The 26,598-nt window shown below is 45.7% G+C and overlaps 1 protein-coding gene across 16 annotated transcripts in view; it reads left to right on the forward strand.

Annotated features, from left to right (window-relative positions):
• Positions 1 to 4,608: 4,608 nt before the first annotated feature.
• The window catches only part of GPHN (gephyrin), a 383,133-nt gene continuing 361,143 nt past the window's right edge, over positions 4,609 to 26,598 (forward strand). For 3 of the 16 annotated variants that reach the window (XM_088465314.1, XM_088465311.1, XM_088465313.1), the window contains exon 1: positions 4,611 to 4,849. In XM_088465314.1, coding sequence (XP_088321440.1) covers positions 4,786 to 4,849 — 64 coding nt within the window. In that variant the 5' untranslated portion in view covers positions 4,611 to 4,785. Of the gene's footprint in view, positions 4,850 to 26,598 lie in introns of all 16 variants that reach the window. The other 13 variants (XM_088465317.1, XM_088465318.1, XM_088465316.1 and 10 more) reach the window with 7 other exon arrangements.

Genomic DNA, 26,598 nt, shown 5'->3' on the forward strand with positions numbered 1-26,598 from the left:
GGCAAGGATATTGCTGCTAGTAAGATTGCACCGAAATCAACCATTTATCGGATCATCAAGAACTTCAAGGAGAGAGATTCAATAGTTGTGAAGAAGGCTTCAGGGTGCCCAAGAACGTCCAGCAAGAGTCCAAGACCAGATCCTAAAGTTGATTCAGCTGCAGGATCGGGGCACCACCAGTGCAGAGCTTGCTCAGGAAATGGCAGCAGGCAGGTGTGAGTGCATCTTCATGCACAGTGAGGTGAAGACTTTTGGAAGATGGCCTGGTGTCAAGAAGGGCAGCAAAGAAGCCACTTCTCTCCAGGAAAAACATCAGGGACAGACTGATATTCTGCAAAAGGTACAGAGATTGGACTCCTGAGGACTGGGGTAAAGTTTTTTTCTCTGACAAATGCCCTTGGGGCATCTGGAAAGACGCTTGTCCTGAGAAGGATAGGTGAGCGCTACTATAAGTCCTGTGTCATGCCAACAGTAAAGCATCCTGAGGCCATTCATGTGTGGGGTTGCTTCTCAGCCAAGGGAGTGGGCTCACTCACAATTTTGCCTAAGAACACAGAGATGAATAAAGAATCGTACCAAAACATCTTCCAAGAGCAAGTTCTCCCAACCATCCAAGAACAGTTGGTGATGAACAATGCCTTTTCCAGCATTATGGAGTACCTTGACACAAGGCAAAAGTGATAACTAAGTGGCTCGGGGAACAAAACATTTAAATTTTGGGTCCATGGCCAGGAAACTCCCCAGACCTTAATCCCATTGAGAACTTGTGGTCAATCCTCAATAGGCGGGTGGACAAACAAACACCCACATTCTGACAAACTCCAAGCATTGATTAGGCAAGAATGGGCGGCCATCAGTCAGTATGTGGCCCAGAATTTGATTGACAGCATGCCAGGGCGAATTGCAGAGGTTTTTAAAAAGAAGGGTCAACGCTGCAAATATTAACTCTTTGCATAAACATAATGTAATTGTCAATAAAAACCTTTGACACTTATGAAATGCTTATAATTTGACTTCAGTATACCATAGTAACATCTGACAAAAAGGTCTAAAACACTGAAGCAGCAAACTCAATACTTGTGTCATTCTTAAAACTTTTGTCCATGACTGTAGAATAAGAAGAATTTTGCAGTCTTCCAGTAGGCCTACAGATGTGCAGTGTGCTCTGGCTCCCGACAAAAAATACTTTTCAAACCACTGTATTATTAACTAGGTAGTAATCCAGTCATTTTTGTTTGCTCGATAAACTACTGGAAAAACCTTTCAAGGCTTTAGGGCAGTGGTTCTCAAACTCGGTCCTTAGGACCTCAAACAGTGCATGTTTTCCGGGTCTCCTCACAGAATCGCAAGTGAAATAATTAGCTTCACCTGTGGATCTTTTAAAATGTGTCAGTGAGTAATGAATACACCTGTGTACCTGCTAGGTGACCTGGAAAACGTGAACTGTGTGGGGTTCTAAGGACCGAGTTTGAGAACCAATGCTTTAGGGCATTTACTTGTTCCAGTCACTAGTGGCTTACATCGGTGCGTTCCGGTTGCATTGGAGCACCCTAGGACAGTAACTCTACCCTTAAATTGTTTAAATCCTGTGGGTGCTTCTTCATCCTCCATCGATAAGGTTCTCCAAGGGGTACATCGCTAATATAACACAGCTTAATTTGCACTATATACTTGCTGGGAGGTGTGGTTTTTGTCGGCTACAAGCTTAGCGAACTCATTGACATACTCAGCAGCTAGTTTGTGGTGTGCATACCTCCCAACTGTCACGCAGTGGGGGGGGGGGGGAGTTGGAGGGGGCACGCACTGCTGCTCTGCATAGCAGAGCAGCAGGTAAGCAGAACGATAATAGATGCCATCCGCATGCACAAGGCATCTATTCACAGTACGGGAAGGAAGCCCGTGGGCAGACCAGAATCTCGGAGATGCTGCACACGCCCATTAGTGGTGGAAATGGAGGCGTGCTGCTAGGCGCGCAGAAGTCCCGACCTGTGAAGCTCAGATGTTGGGAGGTATGGGTTTGCAGAACGTTTATCGCCACACACCTTACGCATGGAAATTCCACAAAGTTTCTTAAACCTTTGTTTATATATAATAATAATTTGTTTATATAAAATATATAATCCTTCACTATAATCACACTTAGGGGTATATTTACTAAAGTGAGAGTTTTTAGAAGTGGAGATGTTGCCCATAGCAACCAATCAGATTCTAGCTTCCAGGTACTAGTTAAATGTTAAGTAGAATCTGATTGGTTGCTATAGGCAACATCTCCACTTCTTTAAAAACTCACTTTAGTAAATAATAGTCCAGTTTCAGTTCTTTATGGTACAAGTCTACACCATCACTCTGACGTTGTCAAAAACATTCCACCAACACTCGATCAAGCTCCATACTTTTACCAGCTTTCATAGCTTTTCTAATGCTCATTTGCTTCTTAGAATCACTTTCTGTGTAGAACTACAATATTTTCTCCCTTCGCTTTTTTATAGCGATGAATCAATACCGTACGTATCACACAGCTTCCGCACCGAAACACCGCGATCAAGTTTTCTCAACACTTTTACCTTTTCCTCCATCGATATGGACTTATGTTTACACTTTACACCACCACTGGCACTTGCACTGTTCTTGGAAGCTATAACTAGGGATCAGTGGTGTATCTATAATGGGTGCAGTGTGTACGGGGCACACGGGCCCCCGGGTCCAGGGGGGCCCCGCACCACATACACTGCACCCATATTATTTTAAACTTACCTGTCCGTGGTCCCGTGTCTGGTGTCAGTGCTGCTCAGACCAGAAAACGGCCGCCATGGCCATTGTTCTGCGCATGCGTAGTAGACTCCGGGCACATTCTAGTGCCCGGAGTCTACTAATGCTCCGGTGGCTGGCCAGCCGCATCAGTCAGCTGCCAGCCAGCGGGGAGAGAGGAGGGGGCCCCGCACGGGGAGTGCACACGGGTCCCCTCCTCCCTTTAGACGCCCCTGCTAGGGCTACATTTCACACTGCGCCGCTGGTGATGACCCATTGAACTCGGTCATGGGAAATTTCCACTCGCAATTATATCCGAATAAAAAAAGGGGTGCCGAACAATAAGTTACCGAAAAATCGGTTGTGTACCTGTAAAAATTTTACATATAAAAATGAGGGTATATATTGTGAATTTTCTGTTTACATTTGGCATTAAAATGGTACTATACATTTAAAAACATCATTTAACTAGAAATCTATATCTATCCATGTAAAAAATCTGCAAATTAAGAACACTTAATTTTTTTCCACTTGTCAAAAACAAAGTCGCTCTTTTTATTTATTGTATATGTGCAGTGCACAGAGCTTTGCCATCACTCGCCTAGCTTTTTGCACCATATGGCATGAGATGTATTATGCGACTTAGATGCTCGGTCACAGTTAGCGATTCCCATACTTTCTCCTGAATTTTTGAGTCTGAGGGGTCTATTTACTAAGCAGTGTTAGGAGAAGTGAAAAGTGAATAGTGAAAAGTGATAAGGTGCCAGCCAATCAGCTACCACCTGTCATTTTTCGAACACAGCATGTGAGATATCAGTTAGGAGCTGATTGGCTGTTACCATATCATTTTTCACTCACTTCTCCTAACACTGCTTAGTAAATAGACCCCTTAGCCTCTTACAAAGTCGCTCACAGTGTACTAGGCACACTAGAGTAGTACAAATTGGTATAAAGCAGGGCATACTTGCCGACAAACTGGCTGCCTCTTTCAGGAGGAGGCAGCCAGCTCGGCACTGCAGTGGGGGGGAAAGCGGGCATGTCCCGTTTTGGGGGGGGCGGAATAGGGGGAGTGGCCGCATATTTGTGTCATTGCGGCCCCGCCCCCGCTTCACAACGCATATATTATCGGCGTTGTGTAGCCGGGAACGGAGCCACGATGATGAGATTCAGCGCAAATCGTGTCATCATCTCCCCCGACCCAGCCACTTTGACCAGGTAAGTGGTGACGCCAGCGGGGGGAGCGGACGCAAGCGGGGGGTGCAGGCGGGCTGCGCCGGACGGGAGACTTGCACCCTCTTTCGGGGGGTCGGGAGCAACACATGATTTTCGGGAGGCTCCCGACCATTTCGGGACTGTATGAAGCAGGGTAGATTGATAGATCAGCATCACAGTTGGGCGTGGCCGGCATTGAGGGGGCGGAGTGTGGGGCGTGGCCACATGATCACCTCATTTTGGCCCCTGCCCCACAATGCCGAGATTACCGGAGAGGGGGGGGCAGATGGGTCGGTGACCACTGGGAGGCTTGCCTGCCTTTCCGGGGGCTGCACCCAATTTTCGGCAGGCTCCCGGCCGAATCGGGAGGGTCACGTCAATTCATATATGTCTATATGTATCTATTTATAAATATTTCTCTATATATATATATATATATATATATATAGACATAGATATGTCTACATATAGATATTTATTATATATGGATGTATACAGTATAAACCCAGCCTGTGAGCCTCTGATGAGCCATACACTGTCCCTGAGCACTGAGAGCCACCACTGACACATGGATCCCTCCCGTCTGCTGTAGGTACAGTGTAGGGATTATTCTCACTCTCAAGCTCACTCCATGGTATCGGCCGTGCGCTGCTCACGCCTGGCTGCCCCCCTCCCTCTCTCCTCTCAGTGTCTCCGTCTTTCCCTCGGCCGGGTTGGATGTGCTCGGCGCTCGGCTCGCTCGCCTGGCTCCCCGCTCTCCCAGCCCAGGCTGCTGCTGCTGCTGCTCGGTGAACGGCCGGTGACAGCGGCTCCGGCAGAAGGAAGATGGCGGCCGAGGGCATGATCCTCACCAATCACGACCACCAAATACGTGTCGGGGTCCTGACAGGTAATGCACCGGTTCCCGGTTCCTGGCCCTCTCCTGTGTGTGTGTGTGTGTGTGTGTATGTGTGTGCGCTTTGCCCTCCCCCTGCCCATTGCAATGACAGCGGCTGTGATGGGGGGTTCCAGCCGGCAACCTGGTACTGCAAGATGGCACCTGGTTGCCCGGAGACTATTCTCCCTGGCCCCAATGCCCCCTCAATGTACCCCACTCCTAATGCCACCTGTCTATGTGTCTATATCTGTTTTAGCATTACTATTATGCAGCTGCAAGATCTGGATAGATATGGCATGTGTGTGTGTGTGTGTGTATATATATATATATATATATATATATATATATATACATACTGTAGTCACACCACCATGTCATATTTGTGCAAACACACTATGCTGCATCTGTCTATCTACAATTATACAGTATATCTATCTGACCCCTGATCTACAGTATATCTATCTATCTATCTATCTACAATCAGTATCTATCTGCAATCATACTATCTATCTATCTATCTATCTATCTATCTATCTATCTATCTATCTATATATCCACTGCACATTTGCATAACAATTGCCATTTATTCATCTGAAAATACTAGCACAGTTACAATGTGGGTTAGAGAGATGTCCTAATCAGTATTAGCAGTGCTTTCTTTCTCTACCCCCTGCTGCACTATATCTATCTATCTATCTATCTATCTATATCTATATCTATATCTATATATATATATATGTGTGCCAGTAATGTACACTCTGTGGTGTTAGTGGCGTGTGTGTCTCGGAGCTCGGTAGCCCCTTAATTCACATGCTATTGCTAAGCCTGTCAGCGCTGTGACTGTATCTTGATCTGTATTTTGTGCAGCCTTAAAAGCACAGCCACTGCATGTTCTACTAGGTAGATCTAGGGAATCTGATACAACGTAATCTCACGGTGTTGTGTGGCGGTTTAGTAATTAATCCCTAATCCGTATATACCACCTGATTGTGAAATCACATTATCCTGTTTGTTTGTTTTTTTCACTTTCTCCTGCTATCTTTTTTTTTTTTCTTTGGTGATGCGTGAATGTAAGTGAACACTTCTATTTCATATAAAAGGTACCACTGCACTGCAATTATCTATATCTATCATTGGCTTTATTGACATTTAATTAGATATTTTTGCATATTGCATCTTACACTATTGCTGATAATGGTGTGTTTTCTCTGCTCCTGAGGTTATGTCTGAATATATGATGTGCCTGAATTTAGTACACACATGCACATCCATCTATACACACTCTGTGACTAGGGGGAGGGCAGAAATTGGGAAATCCACCCATGGAGACTAGATAAGGATTGCAGTCATTTGCAAAGCATGATCCATGGCTCTCACTGCTGCAAGCAGCACATTGCAGTGGGGACGTGGAGCAGCCAATCTGTATTGTGCATGCAAAGAAAATGTAGAAAAGGCTATTTCTGCCGGAGAGCAGATCTTAGATTGTATTGACACCAAGGCCCTGCAACATGCCCTCGTTTGATTCATGTGTATGCATAGATTTTCCTTAATGCATTCTCCTTGTTTTGTAATTCTGGCTCTGGGCTTACCTATATGTGCAGGCATCAATTGATCATTTGTATACTTATTTCTACTCGTATGTAATGGTTTGCCGTGTCAGTACTGTAGATGGTAATTTGCACTGCGTTGGATCGGATCTTCTGTGTTTTGGTATCAGATGTGTGTTTGCAATGAGTGTCCCTTTAATATAGATCAGAAGCAAACACTTTCCCTTCCTCCCTCTCTGCCTCTAGATCTTTTTTTTTTTTTTTTCTTTCCTCTTTTTTTTTTTTTTCCTGCTCGTGATTTATTTATTTCTTTTTAAATGGGGAGGTATTGGAGTTTCGAGCTCGGTGACGTACAAAAGGCAGGGAGCCTGAAATGAGCGATCTGGATATATTATTGAGAAGCTGATGGCAGAAAATCTGCAATGTAAGGGGGATTCCATTCAAAATAGCAAATGCTATTGTTATCTATTATGGGAAAGTGGCTGGGGGGGGGGGGGGGATCTGTGCGTACCCAACAACCATAAATATCTGTATAGCTTGCCATATTTTCATGAGCTTTAAAATGCAGATTTTTTTTTTTTTTTTTATATGGAGTACAATGCAGATCTTGCAGCTGACCGTGCTTCCCTTATGGTGGTCTATCTCTCTCTGTGCATTTCTTCATTGGCTATGGCCCTTCGGAATATACTTATGACAGGATTGAAATAAAGGACTATCAATCTATATATTTCTTCTTGTTATTGTTTTATGAAAGAATATCTAAAAGATACAAAAATGTCTATGTATTCTGGGAATCCCCCCTCCCCATCACTCCCCCCTCCTTTATTACTGGAGCTGTTCTCACACGGCGGTGCTGAACACCAGTGGGGGGAATGGAAAATCTCACTGCCTATATCCCACCTTATCCTTCCCATGTATTATCCCAAGTGAATCGCTGTTCTAGCCTGTGACCGATTACACAGCCAAGATTTGTATGTGCTAATAAAATTGAATTTTTGCTTTTGCCAGGTATCATTGACTGATGGGCTGTATGTTAAAGCTACACAAACCACAGTACAAAGCAAATCTTTTATTTTTACCTAAGTCAGTAATGCTGACAATCTAATAAATGTACAGGTCCCGGACATTGTTTTTTATTTTATCTCTTCTTCTCCCTGAGTTGTGTTGGTGATGATTGATAGAGGGAGAATTATATTTACAGTTTACGCTGCATTTCCAACTCCTATTTTCCTTTCTTCATGACTTTTGCTAATCATTCATTTTCAACTGTATGGTATATACTTTTTTTAAAAGATCATGTTTTTTTTTTTTTTTTAACATAGCGCTACTAATCAAGTAGTCCCATATGTTTTTCCCCACGTGTTTTATTTGAATTAGTGCTATTAATTACATAGTGCTTTTTTGTAAGTGTCTAAGCTGAATAAGTGTCTCGACACTCTGATTTTAACCAAAAAAATGTAATACTATCACAAGTTGATTTATTATACCAGTGCATTGTACATATTGTATATTCTTAATCACTCTCAATTTCCCTTAAACTTAATACAATTTTCCACTTTACATAATACTTGACTCACGTGTCTTATGATGAAATCCTTTGAATGGGTCTTTCCTAACTGCATTGCATTAATGAATATTCCTTTGTAAACAAATGTGAAATAAGTAAACCTTCACAGAGGTTCTTGATTGACTAATCAGGTCTTGTGATTTGCAGCTAGTGTGTCCTGAAGTCTGTGTCACCATACAGGGCTAGTGGTGGAATTTGGAGATGAAAAAGGGAACATTGCAATATAAGTTAAATGCAGGAAGTGGGAATCATCTACAAAATTATATTCTAAATAAAAATGAATTAAGGGTTGGCTCTTTATCTGAATTATCTATGTGTGTGTGTATGGACATATTTTGAACAGCGGGGAAATTAAAATAAAATGATTACCCTCAATGTGTGTGTGTGTGTGTATGTATATATATATATACACAGTGTGTGACAAATGTGCAGTATATAACTGTAATAATAGACAGTGTATGTATAAATATGTATACATGTAATTAAAAAAAAAATATATATATATACATATAAAATAAAAATATACAGGTTGAGTCTTCCATATCCAAAACGCTTAGGACCAGGGGTGTTTTGGATAGCGGAATAATTGGAATATTTGCATGCCATAATGAAATATCTTTCACAGAATACATTTATGTTTCATATACACCTTATACACAGAGCTTGAAGGTTATTTTATACAATATTTTTAATCAATTTGTGCCTTAAAGAAAGTTTGTGTACGTTGAACCATCGAAAAACAAAGGTTTCGATATCTCAAGTCATTCTAAAAAAAAAATAAATCTGTATTTTGAAATATTCTGTTATTTGGATGTGGGAGACTCAACCTGTATATACAATGTGTATGTATCTATCGTGTGTGTGTGTGTATATATGTGTACACTGTAGCTCCGGTGGCAGACAGTGCGCCGGAGCTAGAGAGGGCAACCTTGTGCGCGCGCCCAAAAAGGGGGCGTGGTCATGAAAAGGGGGCGTGTCTATAAGACGAGTCCCCTTTTCGTCCGTCATACTTGGGGGTGTGCCCAACACTTACAGACACGCCGGGCAGCCCCCAAGCGCTGCAGACAGTGAGAATAGATGCTGGGCGCATGCGCCCGGCATCTATTCTCCGGCGGTGACCGGGTCACCGCACATTTCTCCTCCCGCGGGACACTGCGACCCGCGGGTGAAGACGGTACCCACAGGCTGCAAGGGAAGGGCACCGCGCCCCGCTAAAATAGCCTAGCGGGAATGCTATATATATATATATATATATATATATAATATTACAACAGAAAGTGATACAATGGCGGCACTTACGAGTCCTTTAAGAGAAGAATCACTCTGACAAGCTGTGTCAATCCTTGTTCAACGTTTCGGTCACATAGACCTTTATCAAGAACACAAATATGTGACCTAAACGATGAACAAGGATTGACACAGCTTGTCAGAGTGATTCTTCTCTTAAAGGACCCGTGAGTGCCGCCATTGTATCCCTTTCTGTTGATATATATCAACAAGCAGCGAGATTCCCGGCACTCCCCAAATTAAATCCACCGTCCATGCACTGGTGCCTTCCTAGGAGGATAATTCTCCAATGTACAGTGATAATGGATAGGCGGTACTCTGTGTCTTGCAAAATATATATATATTTTAGGTATACAATCGGGAAACCGGCTGCCTTAATACCGACAGCCGACTTCCCGACTGTCATATTCCGAAGAGGGTGAAATGCCGGACGTCTATATCTAGACGCCTGTCATTTTCCCGACGCCGGGAAACCGGCGCCCGGCATCCCGATCGAAGGGATGCCATGCGCGGGAGGGGGGGAGGGTTAGGTTTAGGGCACCCGGGGGGAATTTAGGATTAGGCATCCCCCCGGGGGTACCGTTAGAGTTAGGCTAGGGGAGGGAGCCTAACCCTTAGGGTTAGGCACCCCCAGGGGGGACTTAGGGATAGGCAGCGGGGAAGGGGTTTAGGGTTAGGCACCCCCCCTGGGGGACTTAGGTTTAGGCAGCGGGGAAGGAGGGGTTAGGGTTAGGCACTTACAGGGGGGATTAGGGTTAGACACTTGGGGGGGAGGTTAGGGTTAGGCACCCCTAAGGAGGGTTAGGGGGTTAGGTTAGTTTATACTTACCTTAGCGACGATCGGGATTTGCAGCGCTGTCGTGCTTCCGCTGCCGGAAACTCTGCTTTTGTTGGCCAGGCGCTGCCGGGAATCATACCGATTCCATATTTTACATTAATTTGATTGTGTGAAATAAATAAATACACCTTTAATTGAGTGGCTCATTAAATATGTTAATTAAGCAGTGCTGATTATCGCTTGACCTTTTCATGGTACTAATAACCCCATTTTGTATTGTGTGTGCTTGTAGTATTGGACCAGGGTGAATTCAAGATTATACACTTGTCTAGCAGAAAGTTATGATTATAGACAGACTGGATTCCAGGAGTGATAGTGTTGCAACTTTACTTCCTCCATTAAAGATGGACGTAAACCATTTTTTTTGTTTTTACATTTTTATTTCCAGTGTAAGTCACCTTGCAGGAATATGCATTGGACTGAACAAGAAGTTTTGAGTCCAAAGTACGATTTAGTTGAGTAGTCCTGGTCACCAACTAGATCAGGCCTGGCCAACCTGTGGCTTTCCAGCTGTTGTGAAACTACAAGTTCCAGCATGCCCTGCAACAGTTTTAGCATACCCTAATAGCAAAACTGTAGCAAGGAATGGTGGGACTTGTTGTTTCACAACAGCTGGAGAGCCACAGGTTGGCCAGGCCTGAACTAGATTATCACTCAGTTGTTTTATCGCGGCTGTGGCTCCTGTCTACAGTGACGGTAGCTATTAAATTGGTTTTGGGTGCCCTCACTAATGCAGATGTTGCACCCAAAATAGCAGGAGAGTGGCTAATCCCATTTTAAGAGACTGTTAAGGTGCCGAAAAGCCGGGGGCGATGCGACTAAGGTGCCCAAAAGCCCTATTGGGAAAATTTCTGCTCGCAGCTTAGGAGGGAGGGAGCAGAAATCCGTGATAAGTAATGGTCGCTCGTGTCACTGGAACCTAGCAGCACAAACAGCTATTTATCCCGTCACTTTAGACGAGAGCTACAGATGCCCAAAAACAATTGATTCCCCCCCCCCCCATGAATGGCAATAAAATTTGCGGTGAGCAAATGTGCAGATTGGTGAGCATTGCTGTAGAGGAACATTACTGATTTCCCTGAGAACCTCTGTGGACTGCAAAGGGTAGTCTATGATATGGGTCCTGAGTTGTCAGGTAAACAGTCTGATTACTGGCAGCACGCGGCTATCGCTTTTAATTGCCTTGTCCCCATAAAGTATTGTCTATACCAGGCCTGGCCAACCTGTGGCTCTCCAGCTGTTGTGAAACTACACATCCCAGCATGCCCTGCCACAGTTTTAGCATTCGCTAATAGCAAAACTGAAGCACTGCATGCTGGGAATTGTAGTTTTACCCACAGCTGGAGAGCCACAGGTTGGCCATTCCTGTTCTATACTCACATTATTCACAGCAATCTGGTAAATGATTTGGGTGAGCGAAAATATCTGCAAGATGTTCTTGGAGTTCAGCGATTTTTCTTTTTTTGCTACTGCACGTGCGCACAAATCCCTAAAAAGTCATGTGGTGCTGGTGCATGCCTCCCACGGTGTGTACCCACACAGGCGCAGGTGTGATTGAATTTCATGGTATCAGAAATGTATTGGATATGTGCTGGGTGTTCCTGGGCAGTGACTGGGAGATGGCTATACAGGCCAATGATCGCACCGAGCAAAAAAAAATTGTAGGTCCCCTTGTTTTAAATAAATGGGGTCCTATTCCACTGTTTTTGGGTCCCATCAAATATTATGAGGGTGAGGGCAGGCAGCAGATGGGACAGTGCTGGGGGCAGGTAGCAGTTGGGGTAGATGGGGTTAAGGGCAAGCAGTAGTTTGGGTAGAGTTGCTCGTAAAGGCAGGGAGAAGTTGGAATAGAGCTGGAGCTAGAGGCTAGTTAGGGCAGGCAGAGTTGGGGGTAGGGAGGGGTAAGTGCAGACAGCAGTTGCGACATGGCTAGGGGCAGGTAGTGCTGGGGGTGGGAAGGGGGCAAGGAGGAGGTTAAGGGTAGGGAGGGAGTAAGGGTAGATAGCAGCTGGTCAGTACTGGGGGCAAAGAGGACGTTAGGGGCAGGCAGTGCTGTGGGTAAGGAGGGGGCATGGGTAGATAGCTGTGGCAGTATTGGGGCAAGGAGGAGGTTAGGGGCAGGCAGTACTAAGGGTAGAGTGGAGGCAAGGGTAGATTGCAGCTGGGGCAGTACTGGGCCAAGTAGGAGGTTAGGGATAGGCAGTGCTGGGGGTAGGGAGGGGGCAAGGGTAGATAGCAGCCGGGGCAGTACTGGGGGCATGGAGGAGCTTAGGGACAGGTAGTGCTGGGGGTGCACACATTTAACAGGGTGAATGGGAAATACACACAGCCAAATAGTCGGGACTAGTGAAGGAATGCACACAGTTACACAGTCAGGGTTAGGGGGGATGCACACAGTTACACAGTCAGGATTAAGGGGGATGCATACAGTTACACAGTCGAGGTAAGGGGGATGCACACCATTACACAGTCAAGGTTGGGGTAGGGGGGGATGCACACAGTTACACAGTCAGGGTTAGGGGGATGCACACAGTTACACAGTCAGGGTTAGGGTGATACACACAGTTACACAGTCAGGGTTAGGGGGATACACACAGTTACACAGTCAGGGTTAGGGGGGCTGCACACAGTTACACAGGGTAAGGGGAGATGCACACAGTTACACAGTCAGGGTTAGGGGGGATGCACACAGTTACGCAGTCAGGATTAAAGGGGATGCATACAGTTACACAGTCGAGGTAAGGGGGATGCACACAGTTACACAGTCAGGGTTGGGGTGGATACACACAGTTACACAGTCAGGGTTAGGGGGGCTGCACACAGTTACACAGTCAGGGTTAGGGGGATGCACACAGTTACACAGTCAGGGTTAGGGTGATACACACAGTTACACAGTCAGGGTTAGGGGGATACACACAGTTACACAGTCAGGGTAAGGGGAGATGCACACAGTTACACAGTCAGGGTTAGGGGGGATGAACACAGTAACACAGTCAGGGTTAGGGGGGATGAACACAGTAACACAGTCAGGGTTGGGGTGGATGCACACAGTTACACAGTCAGGGTTGGGGTGGATGCACACAGTTACACAGTCAGGGTAAGGGAGGATGCACATAGTTACACAGTGAGGGTTAGGGGGGATGCACACAGTTACACAGTCAGGGTTAGGGTGATGCACACAGTTATACAGTCAGGGTTAGGGGGGATGCACACAGTTACACAGTCAGGGTTAGGGGGGATGCACACAGTTATACAGTCAGGGTTATGGTGGATGCACACATTTAACAGGGTGAATGGGAAATACACACAGCCAAATAGTCGGGACTAGTGAAGGAATGCACACAGTTACACAGTCAGGGTTAGGGGGGATGCACACAGTTACACAGTCAGGATTAAGGGGGATGCATACAGTTACACAGTCGAGGTAAGGGGGATGCACACCATTACACAGTCAAGGTTGGGGTAGGGGGGGATGCACACAGTTACACAGTCAGGGTTAGGGGGATGCACACAGTTATACAGTCAGGGTTAGGGGGGATGCACACAGTTACACAGTCAGGGTTAGGGGGATACACACAGTCAGGGTTAGGGGGATACACACACAGTTACACAGTCAGGGTTAGGGGGATACACACAGTCAGGGTTAGGGGGATACACACAGTTACACAGTCAGGGTTAGGGGGGCTGCACACAGTTACACAGGGTAAGGGGAGATGCATCCAGTTACACAGTCAGGGTTAGGGGGGATGCACACAGTTACACAGTCAGGGTTAGGGGGGATGCACACAGTTATACAGTCAGGGTTATGGTGGATGCACACAGTTACACAGTCAGGGTTAGGGTGGATGCACAGAGTTACACAGTCAGGGTTAGGGGGGCTGCACACAGTTACACAGTCAGGGTTGGGGTGGATGCACACAGTTACACAGTCAGGGTTGGGGTGGATGCACACAGTTACACAGTCATTGTTGAGGTGGATGCACACAGTTACACAGTCAGGGTTGGGGTGGATGCACACAGTTACACAGTCAGGGTTAGGGTGGATGCACACAGTTACACAGTCAGGGTTGGGGTGGATGCACACAGTTACACAGTCAGGGTTGGGGTGGATGCACACAGTTACACAGTCAGGGTTGGGGTGGATGCACAGAGTTATACAGTCAGGGTTAGGGTGGATGCACACAGTTATACAGTCAGGGTTAGGGTGGATGCACACAGTTACACAGTCAGGGTTAGGGTGGATGTACACAGTTACACAGTCAGGGTTAGGGTGGATGCACACAGTTACACAGTCAGGCATGGGGTGGATGCACACAGTTACACAGTCAGGGTTAGGGTGGATGCACACAGTTACACAGTCAGGGTTAGGGGGGATACACACAGTTACACAGTCAGGGTTAGGGTGGATTAGCGTTCCCGCTATGCTGTTTTAGCAGGGCACGGCGCCCTGCCCTCCTTCTTGAGGGCAAAAAGCACCCTGCTGTCCAGAAGGAGGGCAAAAAGCGCCCTGCCCTCACAGCCTGTGGGTGCATTCTTCACCCGCAGGTCGCAGTGTACCGTGGGCGGAGAAATGTGTGGTGACCCGGTCACCGCCGGAGAATACACGCTGGGTGCATGCGTCCGGCATCTATTCTCCCTGTCTGCATCGGTTGGGGGCTGCCCGGTATGTCCGAAAGTGCCGGGTACGCCCCCAAGAGTGACGAAAAGGGGACACGTCTTATAGACACGCCCCCTTTTCAGTGGCCATGCCCCCTTTTCGGCCGCGAGCGCGACTTTGGCGAGCGCACAAAGGTGCCCTTTCTGGCTCCGGCACCCTGCCTGCCACCGGAGCTAGAGTAAACACTAGTGGATGCACACAGTTACAAAGTCAGAGTTAGGGTTGATGCACCCAGTTACACAGTCAGGATTAGGGGGGATGCACAAAGTTACACAGTCAGGGTAAGGGTGGATGCACACAGTTATACAGTCAGGGTTAGTGGGGCTGCACACAGTTATACAGTCAGGGTTAGTGTGGATGCACACAGTTATACAGTCAGGGTAAGGGTGGATGCACACAGTTACACAGTCAGGGTTATTGAGGATGCACACAGTTACACAGTCAGGGTCAGGGTGGATGCACACAGTTATACAGTCAGGGTTAGGGTGGATGCACACAGTTATACAGTCAGGGTTAGGGTGGATGCACACAGTTATACAGTCAGGGTTAGGGTGGATGCACACAGTTACACAGTCAGGGTTAGGGTGGATGCACACAGTTATACAGTCAGGGTTAGGGAGGATGCACACAGTTATACAGTCAGGGTTAGGGAGGATGCACACAGTTACACAGTCAGGGTTAGGGGGGCTGCACACAGTTACACAGTCAGTCAGGGAGGGTTAGGGGGATGTACTGTACACAGTCAGAGGTAAGGGGGGAATCTGCACAATGATCAATGTAGGCTGTAAGAGACTGAACTGTCTGAGCTCGGGGTCTCCTCTCTGTCACCGGCCGTCAGAGCTCGGTATCCCGGGAGAGTCCCCCCCAGCAGCTTCGGACCTGAGTACCGACCACTATCCCTGTCTCACTATGATTTTCAGTCTCTCTGGAGAACGCGCTGGCGGGTATGGCGAGAGGGAGGTTGTGTCAGGCAGGCAATTGGATCAGCTGCTGCTGGCAGCTATTGGTTTAGGGGAATCCGCCGGCAACGTTTGGTTGATAAGACGCCGCCGGTGGTGATTGGCTGCTACGGCGCAGGTCAGACAGCACGTCCTGCCGAACACGCTCGGTTTTAAAAACCGGGACCCCAACTTCCATCGTATGTGAGTAACTCAGGTGTGTTGCTGAAGTGGTTGCTTGCACAGGCGCTAAATCGCTGATATCGGAGGTTATACTCTGATGGACAGTCTGCATGGGGGTTGGTGCCAGTCTCGATGGTGGCATCTAAAGACGCTCCATTTGGTAGTACAGTATCTGAAGACGTTCAAAGTAGGCGTCTCAGTCCTTGCCCATTCAGAGGCACGGCTGTACACCACTATCATTAGCATATAGTCACATGCACACGGCTGTACGCCACTATCATTAGCATATAGTCACAAACACATGGCTGTACACCAGGGGGAGGGCTGATACTAGCATTAGCATATAGTCACATGCACACGGCTGTACGCCACTATCATTAGCATATAGTCACAAACACATGGCTGTACACCAGGGGGAGGGCTGATACCAGCATTAGCATATAGTCACATGCTTACGGCTGTACACCAGGAGAAGGGCTGATACTAGCATTAGCATATAGTCACAGACACATGGCTGTACACCAGGGGGAGGGCTGATACTAGCATTAGCATATAGTTGCAGACCATTAGGTGCGCATGTTTATAATGAGCATTTTCCTGGTCGAATGAGGACATAGATTACACCAAATAGACTACTGCAATGGTGTTTCCTCAGCAGGCAGAATGCACATTTTTTCTATTGTAAGACAGGTCTATGTGTCTGCGGTGGAATAAAGAAAATGGAATGGTGTGACAATGTATTACGCTTCACCCAAAGAAAAGGTTAATACTGCATTCTTTGAATATATATAATGTATAGGCGTATCTGATGTTGTAAACGTCCCTGTGGGTTGTTAACTCTATGGCAACTAAATATGTGTGTTCCAGAACATGATTGTGGTTTGATATATTCATATACAGTCATGCTATATCTCTATCCTTCAGATGCACATAACCGGCCCAGAACCAAGACCGACACCTCTAACAGAAATATATGTCACATTTTAGATCATAAATTCCTCACTCCAAACTTTAAGTTGAAGACCAAATGTACTCATATTTGTAGCAACTTAATAATCACTGTCAGAACCCCTGCAATGTCTCAATACCGGCATCGGAATCCCGACAAGGGATTTAAGATAGGCGTTGAAATACTGCCGCCTATCTTAATCCCGACGCTGGAACGCTAAAGGACTCCGGACCGAACGAGGTAAGTCTGGGCGCCTTGAGCGTTAGCCGTAGGGGGATGGTTAATTTTAGGGAGTGTAGTGGGGTTAGGTTTTGGAGGGGGGGGAGGTTAGGTTAGGCACCCCCGGGTAGGTTAGGGTTAGGCACCCCCCCTGGAGGGTTAGGTTTAGGGTGCAGTAAGGGGGGCTTAGGGTTAGGCACCCTCGGGAGGGAATTTAGGGTTAGGGGGGGGAGTGGTAGGGATAGGCTACTTACCTGCCTTGTTGGGATCTTCTTCCATCGGGCTGCTGGCGTCGGGATATGAACCGGCGGCATATTCAGCCGCTGGGACTTCATACCCATTCTGTCTCAGATATAATGTCCTGTATTGTAGTTACAGAACAAAACAAACTGTATGGACAACATAATTGATATCTGCCACACTGGTGCCAGAAACCTCCCAAAAATGGTGTGATGCTTTGCATTACCATCAAATAACTTGACCCAACCTCTGGGTTAGGGTTATGATGGCCATACACTGTGCGATGCACCGTGTAGGTCGACTGCCGATCTGTCGGCAGACGGATCGGGCTCTCCCCGCTGACAATCGCGTGGTCCCCGCTGAACGCACGATATGCCGGCTCCCCCCTCCACCATCTGAATGGGATCGTACATCGCATCCCAGATCATATGAACCTGTGGGAAGATCTGGGGATGCGATTTACGATCCTTTGGGAGCACGCAGCACGATATCTGGTACGATATCGTGCCGATCCGTCGGATCAGCACTTATATCATGCCGTGTATGGCCACTTGTTTTACTCGGTGTTGTGTCATTTTGCTTGTTTTGGGGGCTTGTGAGAGCGTTTTCTTGCATGTCGCTGCTTTAGTTAGATCATCACGCTGTTTAATAATAAAAAATGTACAAGGGTCATTCTATGTGACTCACTTTACATTTCATGTTAATTTTTAGATGTTTATATGCACCACAAACAAAAATGAAGCTGAAATTCAACATTTTAAAAATAAAATAATAATATATGGGGTAGGTAGTCATAATTAATGCTTAGAAGTAGAACAAAAATTACACTCTTAGTATTTAAATTTTACTGTTCAAGCGTGACTCATGTTACAACAGACTGGACAGGAAATGAGGGGTTTATGTGTATATATATATATATATATATATATATATATATACATAATATAAATTTTATTTTTTATCTCTATTTAGAAATGTTTATGTAAAATACAATATAGTAAAAAAAAACAAGTGCAAAACTAGTACAACATAGCACCATCAATACACTATACCGTAGAAATAGTTTGTACAACACGGTAAACTGTCAACCGATTTTAGTATAATAATTGAGGGGTTTATATATTTATTTAAATCTGCTCTCCTAATTATTTTTACAATATTATTGTTATACTTTACACTTTTAAGACCCTAAACTTATGATTGACACACAAACAACTGAATGTTAACCAAACTATGCTTAAAATCAATTTTGACATGTGACTCATGTTACATACGAATGTGACTCACATTACATTTCTGTCCCCAGTCAAAGGGCTCTGATACAAATTACTCAAACTTGTAGAATCCACATGTATTAAGAAATGTAGGCCTGTTTATCTTCCTGATTAACTCTGAAGATGTATAAAATAAAATTCCCGGGTCGACCCCTTTCAGACATAAGCCGGGTTTTTCAGTGTTTAACACAGGTTTTCACAGTTTTGTCATGTAAACTGGACGCTTTGCTGGCACACAATAATGAGGTCATGCAAAAGTTCATGCCAGAGTGTTTGCCCACTGTGATTTCCATCCTGCTCCTTCCAGTTAAGTGCAGCCTGTAACGGACATGTAGCTGGGCCAAAACACACAGTTGAGTGCTGCATGTGAGATTAGGGGGTGGAGTACGCACGACCAGAAGATTAAGGAGTTGTAATGTCTCATTTTGGTCAAGACTCCAGTCCTCTATGTTAACCAAAGGTCTGTCTAAGGCACATCATTTACATAGAAAGGCGTGTCCTGATGTGTCCACTCCCCTTTCCTCTCTGTGTGTACATAGAGCAGCCCTAGCTGGCCAATCAGAAGCTGCTAGGTGCGGCCTGGTTGTAAAATCCCGGGTTGCACTATTCAGACATGAGCAGGGTTTTCTTCGCAGGACTTAAGTTCCGGGAAGTACCCTGGTCAATTGCAGGGACGGCAACCCGGGTTGGTCCCTTTCAGACATACGCGAGACCCAGGAATTTTGGCTGAGGCAGGCCAATAACCCGGGAATCTCAGTATGTCTGATTGGGGTATAATTAGTCACCATCTCTGATGTCCTTGATTTCACCTGGGTAACTTTTTTCCATCTTATTCAACATAGAACCAGTCACCAATGTTAACTACATCATCTGAAGTCACTGTGACAGTCGCACAATATACTAAATGTTAGCAGTTATGTGAAATTTTATTTTCATGTATTGTGACCTATATTTCATGGAATGACCCACAAATGTGTGAAACATACGTTGTTATGTAACAAAGTTCATAACATTTTTGTAAGGGCAAAATATTATACGTGATGTATCACTACAGATACAGTAGCTGTAGTGATACATCATGTCTAAAATGTTGCCCTTCAAACTGAAAATATGCCCTCCTCACTGACTAGGTGCAATTTTTTAAGTTTTTGCTTAATGTCTGGCCCAAGCTATGGTTTGGACATGAGCCGTAATGTTGCTACAAAACTGTAAATGGCTGATTATATCATTATTTCACCATGTAGGGAAGCAACCCCAAAAGTTGATAACCAATTAGGGCTATAGCCCTATGGAATGCGACTCCTTTACCAGGGCTCGACAAATGTTTCTAAAATCTAGGAATCAGGATGAAAGTGTAGGAGCCAGACCCCCCCTTCCTCCGGGGCAGCATTACTGAGCACCTACGCCCCGGGCAACCAATCCCCATGGCCACACCACTAACGGGGTACCCCAGGTAAACCACCCTCCCACAGCCACATTACTGAGCAGCTAGCCCCCCTCTCCAGGCAACCAACCCCCAGAAAGACCACCCCTCCGCAGCCAAAAAACCCTGAAGAGCAAAGCCACTGCCGGCAGTGGCCGAACTAGAGAGTGGTGGGCCCAGGTGCAAGAATATGCTTTGGGCACCCCTATGCAGTGCCCCAGTAGTGGTCCGCTATGCAGTGCCCATTGTATTGCCCCATATACAGTGCCCCCAGTAGTGCCCCATTAACAGTGCCCATGCAATGCCCCTAGTAGTCAACCCTATGCATTGCTCCCAGTAGTAGTTCCCCCTATACAGTGCCCCCAGTAGTAGTCCCCACTATGCATTGCCCCTAGTAGCACCCCCCCTTATACAGTGCCCCAGTAGCGGTCACCCCCACATACAGTGCCCCCAGTAGTGGTCTCCCTATGTAGTGCTTCATAAGTGGTTCCCCCTATGCATTGCCCCCAGTAGTTGTCCCCCCAGTAGTAGTCCCCCTATACAGTGCCCCCAGTAGTAGTCCCCCCTATGCAGTGACCCCAGTAGTAGTCCCCCCTATGCAGTGACCCCAGTAGTAGTCCCCACAATGCATTGCCCCAGTAGCGGCCCCCCATACAGTGTCCCCAGTAGCGGCTAACCCCCTATGCAGTGCCCCCTGTAGCAACCACCCCCCCTATGCAGTGCCCCTTACACACAAAAAACCCCCACAACTTACCTGATCCCTGCTCCTGCCGACGACCGCCCTGTCCGCTCCTCCCGGCCCATCTCTGCACTATGGGAGAGACATAATGACGTCTCTCCCATCTCTGCACTATGGGAGAGACATAATGACGTCTCTCCCATCGCCAAGGCGACCTGGCCCCCGGGTTTTGTCGAGCCCTGCCTTTACAGTAATGTTCTAAGTAGCCATAAGAAAGCGAGTACAGAAGCTAATAGTGACTTTTCCCATATATAACATTTTTGACCTTCTTGTAGAAGATTAATGGGTCATGGGAATGTACCTTGTCATTTTGACAATATATTCAAATATGCTAATGCTATTTTGCGTGCAAAGAATTTGATTGTTTGGTTCAATACTCTGTGGATCCATTATTCATTTGTGTAGCTTTAATTTTCACGCTTTTAATTAAAGCAGGTTCTTTATACAGTATATATCCATTATACATGTGTATTGATCTATTTAAATACATATACATTGCTCTTCACCTAGAGCACACAGGTGTGTCATGTCATTATGTTGGGTGTATGCGTAATACGTGCTATCGTTATTTTGCATCTTCACCAATCCATCCACTGCCCCCAAGCAATTGACACTGATGTAGAAATGATTTGCATATATGAGCTTCAAAACACAAATGGGAGTGCCAAGGTGTTGTACTGAAGTTGCATAATAAACTGAAGCAAGAAAAGACTTGCACTCGCTTTTTATATAACAGCGAACTTCTGTCTAAAACTACCACGTCAAGCACCGGTTTATGCCATCAGTGTTTCCTACTCAGCCGGATACAACGTTGGCCGTTCACACACCTGAGAAGGTCTATACAGGAGTTCAATTTAGGACAAAGTGAGAAAGAATGGTCAACCCATATCGTGCTATAAATGCCACTTTAAAGTGATTTTTAAACCATCAGATATGTTGATCGTACTTTGGTGTTCCGACGCAAAATAATTTTGTGTGTAGACGCACCTGAGCGAATGAACTGTCTCTGGCCCAAGCTGGGTACACACCATACGATATGCTGCCCCGATGCGGATCGGAACGATATATAGTACACATCGTTGAATGGTTCCGCCTGCTGTGCTACACATTAGATGCGATGATTCAATGAACTACACGGTGTAGTTACATGCAGTATGTGCAATGCATCGTCACATCGCTGGCCCCATCGCTGGGTCGAACCGTTGTAAGGTGTGTACTAAGCTTAAGTCTCCTGGCTGGCGAATGCCAGAATTTCATTAGGTGGTTTTAGGCATAGGTCTGAATTCACAGGGCTACACAAGGTGAGTATAAAAGTTTGAAGACTTTAGTAAGTTCATCTGTACACACTGGTTTGTCCTCTTTTGTATTGATGCTTATATAAATGTGTCCTCTCCTTTTTTTTTTTATTGTGGCTTTGGTCGCGCCCAAATAGCTCCTCTCGGCATGCCAGGTACCGTGCGACTTGGCAGTGCTGAGCGTCCTTTTCTTTCAAAATTGCGTCTTTTTCGCATATCTAAAACAAATTATTATTATTAGTATTTATTTATATGGTGCCACAAGTGTTCCGCAGCGCCTTACACAGTACATAAACAAATTGTAGACAAGCGACATACAGAACAATACAATACAGGACATGAATAATATATATTGCTACATTAGTGACCATATCACCCAGATAAGCAACAGAACATGAGCAGCTAAGTGTTAGGTGCCCTAGTGGTGAGTAAGAAGTAGATGACACTATAGTAAGGAGAAGCACAAGAGGGTAGAGGGCCCTGCTCGTGAGAGCTTACATTCTAAAAAGGTGGGGGAAGACAAACAGGGGTGACACAGATGGGGAGGAGACAAATGAGACGAACCGCATTGCTAGCCCACAGTGATCACTGGGATATGTGACATTTGTGCGACTGAGCCAGAATTTGTGTAAATAGGGCTCTGATGTGAATATTTATGCGCCTCTTCCTCACGCCAAGTTCCGTTTTGCGTCACCTGATATTGTACATGTGCGAAACAAATTCCTGTGTGGCGAAAGTGGTAGCACTGTGAGAGGCTTTTTCCTACATTTGCAATGTGACTAGGATGCAAATGTTTTTGAAAAACATGGTAGGCTACTCCTCTCAGAACGTCTGTCACTCAGTGCACTGTAGCGTTCCTGCTAGGCAATTTTTGCGGTGCACTGCGCCCTGCCCTATTCCTGCACCGCATCCCGCCCTCCGGCGTGGCGCCCCCACCTGCGGGTCGCAGTGTGGTTAAAACTGCAATGTAGCAGTTACCGCCGTTGAATGGATGCCTGGCGCATGCTCCCAGCATTTATTCACACTGCTAGCAGCGCTTGGGGGCAGCCTAGCATGTCCGTATGTGCCGGACACGCCCCTCAAGAGTGACGAAAAGGGCACGTGTCTTAAAGACATGCCCCATTTTCCTTGGCCACGCCCCATTTTCGGGCGCACTCGCCAGCCTGCCTGACACCGGACCTAGAGTGAACACTAAGCTGTATGGCGAATAGATGCTAGGTAGCGTTCCCTCTAGGTTGTTTCAGCTAGGCGCCACGCCCTGCCCTATTTCAAAAGGCTGAAAAGCGCCCTGCCCTTATGGAGGCGCTTTGACGCCCTGCTGATCCCAGCCTGACGCCTGTGGAACACCGCCTCTCCCTGTCCCCGCCGTCCCCCCGCAGATCTAGTTTCTGGGGGAGCAGTCAGCAGAGGGTTTATAGATGCACACCACACTATTCACAGTACGTGGAGAGCTCGGGGGCAGCCCAGAACCTCCATGAGTGCTGGTAAGGGGGATGTGCCATGAGGCCACGCCCCTCCCTAGAGAGGCCACACACCCTTTTCTGATGTCCCTGCTTCTTGATTGGCACCCAGAAGTTACACTGAATATTACACTAGGTGTATGAGGTCACATCTGCACGTGGGTACTGTGAATTTGAGGACTTGCCATCTACTTTAGTAACAGTCTGATTTGTTTATGTACAACTAACATAAGACTTATATACCCTGTGCGGGGAGAAGGGGCTCCATGACTTCTCCATAACCATGACTTCAAAGTCATTGTTGTTTTATTCCGCCTTCCTATCATGCAGATGTGCCTGTAGTTCGGATTCAGTTAAAATCCAGATAGCTGCATCCCGGCAGCAGTGAAAATCCCGATCATCCCAAGGTAAGTATTTCCTACCCTATTCTACCCCCTAACCCTAACTCTAAGTGCCTAAACCTAACCCCCCCCCCTTCCCCGCCGCCTTAACCTAAGTCCCCCGAGGGGGTGCCTAACCTTAACCTAGCCCTAAATTCCCCCCGGGAGCCCTAAACCTAACTCCCCCTTCCCCCTCCGCGCCCATCTTACTTTAGATCGGTAAGCCGGGTGTCGGGCTCCCGGCGTAGGTAAAATGACAGGCATCGGGATTTCGAAGCCTGTCATTTAACCCCTTGCCGGGATTAGAGAGTCGGAAAGCCGACTGCTTCCCCGTAGTTCTTAATCTCTTTCAGCTGGGACCAAAATGATGTCTGTACATAATCTTTGTGACAATCTACTTTTTTCCTTTTAATAATTAACTTTTAATTACTTTACAGTTGTCTACAAGTGATCTAATTATTAATTTACAGTTTTCGGGATTTTAACAAATAATATTAAAACATGAACAGTAATTAGTATATTAAATGGAAGTAGACAATAAGTTTGTGGTGAGAAGATTATGAGGATCTACGGCGGCTTGGTGTGTGATTTATTTATTTTATGAGAATTTAGTTTGCTTTATTATTATTATTATTTACTAATATAGCACTAACCTTGTTTGCAGGACATTACAATTTGAAACACACACAGTAATAAAACAAGACTGCATATACACAGATAGACAAATAAGTAAGAGGGCCCTGCTCGCACACTATAATTTATAAGATCATAGGAGTTTGAGACCTGAGAATCATCGCCACATATTGCATAACTAGTAAATGGACCCAGCGTACAGCCCTTGTTTCCAATGCAGTGGTCCTCTTCTCTGGGTGGTCTTTCCCGTTGTGCTGTGGAAGCTGTTGGGGTACACACCCTGCGCTAGACAGAGATGGGATAGACGACCAACAATTATTATATACGGTAGATGTATCGGCCAGCTTGCAAGGAGAAAACCTGCTTTGTGAGTCCATGTGATCCAGTCGCATGTTATTTTGGACGTAATAGGGTTTGTGCCTATAAAGAGAAGACATGTAAGTGTTATATGTACTGTGTAGAGGTGTGGTAATTCGTTAGTCTGATGAGGTGACTTTTCATTTGCTCCTGAGGAAGGTGTGGGGTAATACCACATGGAAATGCATTGAGCCTATTTAGAATACTTATTATTACATTTTATTTATAGGGCGCCACAAGAGGTCCGCAGCGCTGTACATACAGTAAAGGGTACACAGAACATTACATTACAATACAGTAACCAACTTATAAACAGAGCACAAGTAACAAGTACTTATATTGGGACTCCTTATCCAACTTATCATTGTGACTGTCATGTTCCAGACCAGCGACATTGGTGATGCCTAACCCTGGAGGTCTATAATTCCTACTAAGCAGAACACTTGCGAGGACAACTTGCTAATTAAAGAAGATCCACTGTAAAGGGTAACACACACCTCATAGTAACTGGATAATATGCCGGACTGTTCTCAGTCATACTGTAGCTTTATTCCTAGTTCTTCCTGAAAAGGACTTTCACATGTAAGCAGGATTTTGGATTCCCCAGCTACAGTGTGCTCGCTATAAGATTTCCTGGACAGGTCTTTTATGATGCATGTTTTATTCACCTATTACTGTATGGCCATATTCTGGATAAATCACTGCGCATAGGGCAAGGTCCTAATGGGCGGGGGCGTGCTGCGTCTATGAAGAAGGGTGTCTGACCTTCTGATAATAAATTAAATAATGATGGTATAGATGCGCTCAAAAACCCCTTATGTTCTGGTGTGCAAATGAAAATGATAAAATAAACAAGGTATCTAAAGGTTTACTTTAAACTAATCTTTACTATTCGAAACTGAAAGTAACCAAGCAAAGAAAAATGGTATACATTAACAAAACGTAGCTCTGATCAATGTCAATGATGCAGTTACAAAATGTCCATACTAACCAGCAGGCCCATATTCAATTTGAGGCGAAAAGTCCGGATCCGCGATACTTTTTCGCCAATGACGTCATTTTCGCCTGTTTTGCTTTTACCCCGTATTCAATTTGAAAGACTTTCTGCCTAGGCGGAAAGTCAATGCAGTGTAATAGGTGGTAAAGTATCGCCTATGAATGGCAGGCGGAAAAAAGTTCAGAATTGGGGTTTTGGGGTGCAACGTTGCGGGAACCCCCGTGCAGCCTTCAGACAGTCCCTCAAAGGTAATCTGTGTAAAAAAAATTGTAAAAAACACTTAAGGACACCCCAAAAAATTACTTTGAAAAAGGGAGCAAAAATAAATAAATTGGGGTACAAAGTTAAAAAGTAGCGAACTTGACTCTGGGGGGGTCCCCCCAAGTATGCCCCAAGTGTTTTTTTGATAGCAGGTGCTTGCGGCAGGTGGATTTTCCACGATTTTTTCAACTTCACTTTAGCAACTTTTAAATATGCAGACCCCCATTTTGAAGTACCCCAAATTTGCAGGGATAACTTATTTTCTGGAAAAAATACTCCACAATTCTATTCTGCACCACGTATAGAAAAACTTTATTTAGCAGCTATTGAGCCCCTTTAAAAACACCAAATACCTTCAGCAAGCCAAATCGAGGGGTACCATAATGAATCCCCATGTCAGAGCATCTTTTGGGGGGTGTCGGGCTGATTTTCCCATTTCTGACATGACTTTTCGCCTGTTTAAGTTTCGCCGGGTCTCGTTTTCGCGTACTTTCAAATTGAATACGTCAGGGCTTGA

The sequence above is a fragment of the Taudactylus pleione genome, unplaced genomic scaffold (genome assembly GCF_031769625.1).
Source record: "Taudactylus pleione unplaced genomic scaffold, aTauple2 ptg001956l, whole genome shotgun sequence".
Lineage (NCBI taxonomy): Eukaryota > Metazoa > Chordata > Amphibia > Anura > Myobatrachidae > Taudactylus > Taudactylus pleione.